Source organism: Alligator sinensis, unplaced genomic scaffold (assembly GCF_000455745.1).
Source record: "Alligator sinensis unplaced genomic scaffold, ASM45574v1 scaffold1021_1, whole genome shotgun sequence".
NCBI lineage: Eukaryota > Metazoa > Chordata > Crocodylia > Alligatoridae > Alligator > Alligator sinensis.
In genome coordinates, this window is record NW_005842185.1 from 669467 (window position 1) to 677833 (window position 8367).

At 42.8% G+C, this 8367-nt stretch overlaps 1 protein-coding gene across 1 annotated transcript in view; it reads right to left on the reverse strand.

Annotated features, from left to right (window-relative positions):
• The window catches only part of TRHDE (thyrotropin releasing hormone degrading enzyme), a gene marked incomplete at its 5' end in the record, with an annotated part of 328250 nt that overhangs the window by 35538 nt on the left and 284345 nt on the right, over positions 1 to 8367 (reverse strand). Inside the window, one exon of the mRNA XM_006026252.3 lies at positions 1887 to 2034. Within this exon, the coding sequence (XP_006026314.1) occupies positions 1887 to 2034 (148 nt within the window). The remainder of the gene's footprint in view (positions 1 to 1886; positions 2035 to 8367) is intronic.

Below are 8367 nucleotides of genomic sequence, written 5' to 3' on the forward strand. Positions count from 1 at the left end.
TTTTTCTAAATCTTTCACTTCCAAAAGGCTTTGATTTGGGTCTGCCATATTACAATGTGGACTTTTGCAATGCCCTTCTTTACTATAATGGGTGATGAGCCTACAGAAACATGTCCAGGTCCACAGCGCTAACCAGTTTAATAGTATAAAATATAGGCGCTTAGATATTGCTTGCTTAGACAGTATTTTCAACTCGTATAGAAGAGGGAAAAGTTTCTGAAATTCAGACAGGCTAATGCCTTCTCTAGCTAAGCCAATCTCAACTTCAGAATGCATATTTGAGTAATGCCTATCGTTAACATTTATAAAAGACACACTTAGCACTATGCAGTGAAGTAACTGATAGCTATGACCATCTTTATATTCATAGCTATGGCAAAACCATTACATGAGTGCAGCCAATTTATCTAATAATACTGAGCAATGTGTGTTGCATATCTACACTGGGTTATTTAACGGTACTGTATTTCAATGTCCACTGAATTCTTAATATTTTGAAATATTAATGGCAGCACAAGATAAATTTTTTATCTTACTTTCACATCTTAAAAAATAGGTATCTTTACATTCTCAGACAAATCTTATTTTCATTATATTCATACACAGTTTTCTCCCAGGGAAGTGCACAGCTTGAAAAAACAAGAATTGAAATATAAACTAATACTAGAGATCTATTTTATTTTTATAAGGCTGTGTATGTATATGTGTGTGTGTATAATCACATGACAAAAGGAATGCACAATATAGCTTTTTCCAGCAGATAAGTTATTCTGTGACTAAAGTGACTTAAAATTTCTTCAGCTATCAACTCTGCTTTCAGAGGTTTGGGAGGATCAGTGATAAAACACAATCCTGCAATGAATTTTACTATTTTTATTTATTAAAATTGCATTCTACTTACACAAGCATGTTTGGAAGTGAAAAAACAGTGACTGTCTAATAATGCTTTTTTCAGTGCAGATTTGGTCAATAGACTATAGCTGCAAATAATTCAATATAATTTTACATTACAGCTGTCTGGTTTGGAGCTAGACCCAAAGCACAGATTCATGTAGAAATATTTCAGTGTGCATCCATAATACTCTTTTTTCATACCAGCAGGTATCTAGGTATCTTTTCATAACTCTCATTTACATATACCAGGCATTATGAAATTCCTTCACGTCAATGTTTCAAATGAACGTGCAATGTTGTTGGCCATTTATTTTATGTACGGTATTCAAGATTCACTGCTATTACAAAAGCTCAGCCCAGGTTATAATTGTCAATACAGGCAATTAAAGCTTGTGTCATCAGCATTCCTTTTATCAAGCTTAAGCTTTGGTAACATTTTTTCAGGTAATGCTAAAGAGTTCATTGTGTCTATTTTGATTATCTACTGTGTGCTGCTACTGCTGTCCCCTCAGACCCAATTATGAACGGGTTTTTGACTCAATAGTGATCTAATCCTTCTTAATTAAGAGAAGTGCATTACATTCACCATGCCTTTTTGGATGGAAATAATGACTGGAAATCTTTATCTCAATTGCATGCATCCTGCTAAATTCTGCTAGCCTTCTCAGTTCTTGCTTATCTGAGGCCTCAGTATAACTACAGCCCAGCTCCAGGAAATACAGAATTTGGGATATGTGATTTTTTAAACGTTAAATAGCTTATTTGTCACAATATTTTATAGCAAGAACAGTTACCTTTGCTTGTACTAATTACATGTGCCTCAAATAGCAGTTATGTCACCGTTCAAATGCAAATGAACCAAAGCTTGACAACTGCTATGTTCAAATTTAAAATAATTAGAAAGTGAGTTAATATTCCTAGGTCAGTTACAGTATTTATCTGGGGACTAGTTCATCTCATGGAAACAGAAAAAAAGAGAATATGTTTTTTACATTGAAAATGTTGTAGTTTTCTGTGCGGTCCAATAATTTATCTAGAGGATAAAGAGCTCGGCTGGCAGCATGCCAAGGCAGAAAATCCTTCTCTTCAGAAAGGTATCCGATAATCTCCAGAGGAATACTTTGAGGCAAATAGCCAGCTCTGCACAGTCAAAGAAGTTAATATTATTATTATTTGCAGAGAAGGTACATGATGATGCAAAAAAGTTTTTTCATATGCAAATGACAGACAGAAATCATGATAAATCCAGCACATTATAATGAAATCAAAGTCATTGCTCTTTAAAACAAAACAACAAAAAAATACTTGTATATTTTAAGTGTCTGATAGATAAAAGTAGGGCCCATACAGAAAGCAGTCTGAATTAAGTCAACAACCCCAGGAATTTTGCTTCACAGAACATTTCTATAGGCCACGGGCAATTGAGAAGAACTGATTGTGAAGAAGCATTATTTAATTTCATACTTATTCTCCCCTTCAAAGTTGCTTTGTGTACTATCTACATCGAGCCATTTTGGAACAAGTTACTTTGGTATAAATGGAAGCAGCATCCAATAGCATCACGGGAGTTTAAGAATGTTTTGGCATTTTTCATAAGTGCTATGTATTTCAAAGTTTAAAAATCAGTTAAAAGTCACTCCCTACTTCCATGGCAGAAAGGGATGCTTCTAGCAAATCAAATAGTTTAACAACTTTCCTGAATTTCTGTTAAAGATTTTCATATAAAAAATTTAATCAAAATACAAGCATTTAGAAGTAGCTTTTTAAAAATTCTATACTGGAAACTTCAAGCTTCAGGTTCTTTGCTCATTTTATTTTTCTGAATTGTTTTATATCTTAACTGTCAGAGTGCAGAAACAAAATGTAACCCTCTGGCTGAAAACTTTTTCACAATACATAGACCTGTTCTCTGGATTCAAGCATTTAAATCCCATAGGAGTTCTCTACATATCTGAAAAGGAAATAATTATTCTGTTTTTATTACACACATTCAGAACTGGCACTGAATTTTGCAGATGTTGATTTAGCACAGGTTAGAGCATGATAAACCCTCACAGATTTTTTTTGTCTGGCGGGTTTATAATGCTCCCTTTCATTTCCCTCACTGTTTGGAGAAAGGTACACATACAAATAAGCAAAGAGTAAGTGTTGACTAGACCATGGATATTAGAGTATGCGAGTATTGGAGAATAGGTTCTCATCTTAAATCATGCCAATACCAATCCAGAGTAACTTGACTGATACCTTTGAAATAGATACAACCTAGGACAAGGGGTTACTTTAAAGGTACGTCCCCACACTAGTAGTTCAGAACACATAGTGCCTCAAACTCCTTTGTGGCAAAATTCTTCCTTGATCCCCTTTTTCTGTTGAAAAGAAAGTGAGTTACTGCAGCCCCTGAAAGGATTTATCCTTTTTCATACCAACACCTCACCAGCTACTCCCCCATCTTGAGTCACTTCATCTCTTCCTGAAGCTGCATTCTACCAAGAGATAGCTCTTGCTTAGCCAAAAACAAAAAAACAAAAAAAACCCCAACAAGGACGGGACACATTTTAGCTTAGTAAATCACACTGGATTTTTAAGACTGTGAGATTAGAATGTGGTCCGTAGATCAGAGTTGGGGCAGAGGAATGTTCATGAATGAGGCAAGATTTGCAAGCGTCTAGAGAAAGTAACTCACTTTGAAATTGCTTTATTTTTGTCTATTTTTTCCCAATTTCAAGAGCTAGAGAAGATTATGGAATCACATGTTGCTACAGTCCTAATGGTTTGTAAAGATGTGAAACTATAATTAACGGCACCAGGAGGAGACTGGATTGACTGCAAAGTTAAACATCTTGGAGATAATGTTTAGCAAAGAAGTAAACTAGCTTGAAGTTGTGTATTTGTAATTGGTTCCTAATGGGGTTTGTGATTATTGTAACTGATAATTTGGTTGACAAGGAGAAAGCATGGAGCAAGAAACAAAAGGAAGACTGCAGGAAAACATGCTGATTAAGGAACAGATGTATGTAGTATATTGTAGCTAGTGTTGTGGATCACACTCCTGAAATTCCATCCTTTGGAGCTAGTAACAAAAATATAATCTCAGCAGCAAAAGAGGAGAATGTGGGTGTGTCTACACATGCCATTAATGTGCAGCAATAAACTCCAGAGCTTATTGCTCTGGAGTTTATTGCTCCCTGGAAGCTCCCAGGTGTGCTGTTTACACCTGTGCCCAGACTGTAGCACAATGATCCAAGTCAGAGCAGCCCTGGCTGGCAGGGGGTCTGGTGGGTCAGCCTGGGGCACAAGGGTGCTTCAGTATGGGGCTAACTGACAGGCAGCCTCCGCACTGAAGCACCATTGTGCCCCAGCCAGCCAGGGCAGTGTCTACATGTGCATTACGGCACATGAAAAAACTCCACAGCAGGGTAGTACTTGTATTTACTGCCCTGCTGAGTTTATTAGTTTCCTGCACCCTAAAAGGGGTGCACATATAGATGCTGAAATGATTACTGCAGAGTTAATTAGCCGGCTCTGCAGTAAATGTCTCCTGTAAACATGCCCTCCGAGTGATTTATGTTATCATACTTCATGTAGAAAATAAATGTGAAGAGTGAATTCAGAGATCCCCCCTTTTTGCCATGTCTTTGTGTGGCAGCACACCTTCGGGTGCTTGCCACTTTAAGTGCTGAGTCAGCCAGCCAGCAGGTGCCTGATTGCAGCAGCCATTGTAGAACACAAGCTAGCTATGTAAAGACAGCAGTTTTACTACCGGCAGCAGGCACAGACATTGCCTGGCTGAACTGCTGCATGGAACATCTAGCAGGTAAGTGCAGGAGGCTCTTGGTCCTGGGCATGACCTAAAACTGCACCCTGACAGGGAAGGGTGGCCTGGTGAGGCTCCTAGTGGCGTGGGAGCCCCCAGGAAATGCCAGGCCAGCTACCTCCCCAGTGAAAGGCAGGTAGGGGTGCCTCAACTCTAGCCCCCACCATCTAGTGGGTAATCACAAGAGTGTGGGAGTAGTGGAGCCAGGTATGCTCGTGTGTACATTCCTGTAGGGATGTGAGATCCTGGAGACCCCCAGAGGGGATAGTGTGGGAAGTGTAGTGTGAGGCCTGGAATGGAATCGGGAGCAGGCCTGAAGGGCTGTGCATGTGAGGGGGCTTAGTAGGGCTGAGTAGGGCTGAACAGGGAGTAAACCTAAAGGAGAGTCCCAGGGGTGCATTGGGTAGGGCCAAACTGAAGTAAGCCTGAAGGCCAGTGTAAGGGCCAGCCCTGTGAGAAGCTAGTTGCAAGTATGAGGAGGAGACCCGAGGGTGGGGTGTGGTGTAGTTGCCCGGTGAGGGGCTTGGGGCAGAATCAACCCAGGGTTCAGCACAAGGCTGGGCCATGTAGAGTAGGGGAAGCCATGGGAACCGAAGGACTGCGTGGTGAGGCCAGCATGCAAGTAGCGAAGCCTGATGGCCCAAGAGGGGCCACTCAAGATGAGCAAGGGCAGTGGAGTGTGGCCCAGTAATGGGCAGTATATCAGAGGCCCCTATGACAGGGAGGTGGAGTGTAAGAGGCCTCCTATGAGAGGGGAGGCGGAGTGAAGGTAAGCATGAATAGCGCCCAACTTTGGACTGGGTCTGCTCCGGTCTCAGACAAGGGAGTAATCTTAATCTGGATGCCATCTGCAAGGCATGGACTGCGATGTCGGGGAGGTTCAGAGCTGCAGATAGTGCCCCCTGGCATCGGGGCTGGGAATGGGCAGCTTCCTGCATTATACCACCAGTTTATGGGAACAGCAAAGTCGTGGCAGACAAGACTGGGCAGACTGCCCCATAGAGACAGGTCGGAGGCCTGGCATGAGACTCCTCCCCAAGTGTGCTCCCTGTCACACTTTGGTTTTCAAACAGGAACTCCTTTGTGGCGATAGTCATCTTGGGAACTGACAGACATGAGGTGGGGGGCGGAATGTGCTTTACCAGAAGCAGTAATGTGTTAGTTAGACACGACTCTGCAGCATCTGTAGAGATCAGGTGCTTCAGCAGGATTTTTTGGTGCTTTTAGCTAAAGCTGACTGAATCAACTATTAGATAAAAGCACCAAAAAAGCCCCGCTAAAGCACCTGATCTCTACAGAGGATGGGAAAGCCAGGTGCAACTAAGGTGCTACCTCTTCTGGGCATGCGCTGGGCTTGGCATGCACTGAATTTAATGTAAAGCCAAGGGTTTTTTTGGTTCTTTTTCCACATCTGCAATCAGCTCTTTATAATAACTAGAGCAGGGGTAGGCAACGTTTTTTGGCTGGAGTGCCGAAAAAACCACAATGTCTATCTTGGAAGGTGCCAGAGTGCTGACATGTTGAAGCCTGGAGCAGCTGTTTGCAGCCTCCTGGCTACAGCCAGCCCATGGAACCTGGTATGCTTGCAGCAGGGTTTGCAGCCTCCCAGCTCCCTGCTAGGAGAAGCCTGGGCTTCATGGCTGGCAGCAACTGCTTAGAGCCTGGGCTGGCAGTGGTGTGCTGAGCAAAATGGCCTTGCGTGCCATGCTTGGCACACGTGCCAGGGGTTGCTGACCCCTGAACTAGAGACATGTCTCTCATCACCTCTTGGCTGACAACTTCCAAAACTCCTTTTCCCCCTTAATTTCTCCAGTTATGTTCTTATCCTTTCTTCCTCTCCCCCTCAATCTCCTGGAGATCTCCTCTGTAACTTGCCTTCCATGCCTATTGAGTTTCCTTCCCAGATCTCCTGTTTCTCTTATACATCCAGACACGCCAAAGCTTGCCATCTCTCCTATCTTAAACAAAATTTGAATATATAGCTTCCCTCCCACCCACTCCTACCACTAAAACCCTGGTTCAAATCCATTTAGGCTGCACAATTGTAACTTCTTTGTCTCCAGCTACCTGACTCTCTACTCTTCCATCTATTTCAACATTCAGAAGCTAAGATAGTCTTCGAGCCCCATGCTACACATTCCTTGAGGCTTTCAATAGGACAACTCTCACTAACAAAACAAAGTCATTACCTAGGTTTTACATATTTCATTGTCGTCTACACTTCGTAGATGCCACTACCCCATCTCTCACTTCTCCCCACTTACTCCCTGCGTTCTGATCATTTTCCTGGTTTTGCTGGGGGCAGGGGGAGGGGGGGTGTTCCTTGTATTTAATATTATAATGAGACTGGATCAAAGTCCTGGGTCCAGCTGGTCCCAACCAGAGGATCAGAGCAATTAATTCCCTGAGGCTGCTGGGACACAGGCTCCAACTACAGAGAGCCTGGAGCACTGCCTTAGGCCCAGCTGGACCTAATGGGGCAATCAGGACAACCAGCCCCGAGGCCACAGATAACAGGCCCCACCTACTTTGGCCGCCAGGCCCAACCCATAGTATTCTGTCTGGACAAAGCCTTGGGTTCCTGACATTCCTACACTTGCTTACTTCAGGGTTCTCTAGCCCTGACTCCTGGCTCATCTTGATTTGGCTCCTGATTCTGGTTCTGACTCCTAGCTCACCCTGACCCAGAACACTGGCTTCTTGCTCACCATCATCTGATGCTTGGCTCCTTGGAAACCTGACCCCTGGGAATTGCCTATGTATCAGGTGATCTTTCCCAACTGTTCATGCCCAGGTTCCTAACAAATATGACCTATTCTTCCAACCTACTTCACCTTCAATATAATCAAACTGCAGGCTATCTCTGGAGTTCTACATGGAAGCAATGGGTCTCTTTGTAAGAGCCTACCCAAGACAAGCAAAAGAGGTAGAATCAGAAACAAAGAGGTTGAAATCTACAAATCCTCAAAGTCACAGACCTATAGGAACACTTAACCATAATTAGAATAATCAGAGAAGCAGCAGTAGGCACCTTTCTAGCTAAAGGAAAAATGTCAGCCAAATATGAAAAGAAAACACAATTCACAAAAACTGTAGAGATGACAGAAAGTAATTTGAAGCTCTGTGCATGTCACACTTCTTTTGTATCCCTCTCATCCCTTTTTCAATGCTGATCATAAGAAGCCTGTTTCATCACTGCCCTTTTCTTTATCCACTCTCTTACCTTCTGCCATGCTGTCCCATAAGCATCAAACTCATAAGCATCAACTTTCTTCTTTAATCACTCTTTAAAACAGTGGCTCTTATCTTTTGTAGATTCAGGGCACTCACCCTTCCATAATATTTATTTATTTATTTAATTTGGTGACACTCCAGCTGTTGTGTCACCTCAGCTCACCTCAGGTTCTCAACCAGGGTGACGCCACAGCTCCCATGATTGGATAGAACTGCCCTGAAAGCTGCATGCAAAGCCAGATCAGGAAGGGCTGGGTCAGAAGCATGTGCTCCCCACTGCATTAGGGTTATCTGATCAACTGAAAGTAGGCAGGAGTGTGCACTCTTGTCACAACCCTTCCTGGTCTGATCTGACCTGCCCCATGTGCCTCTGTTTCTGGATTATCATACAGGGTCAGACCAGGAAGGGCTGCTGCAAGAGCACA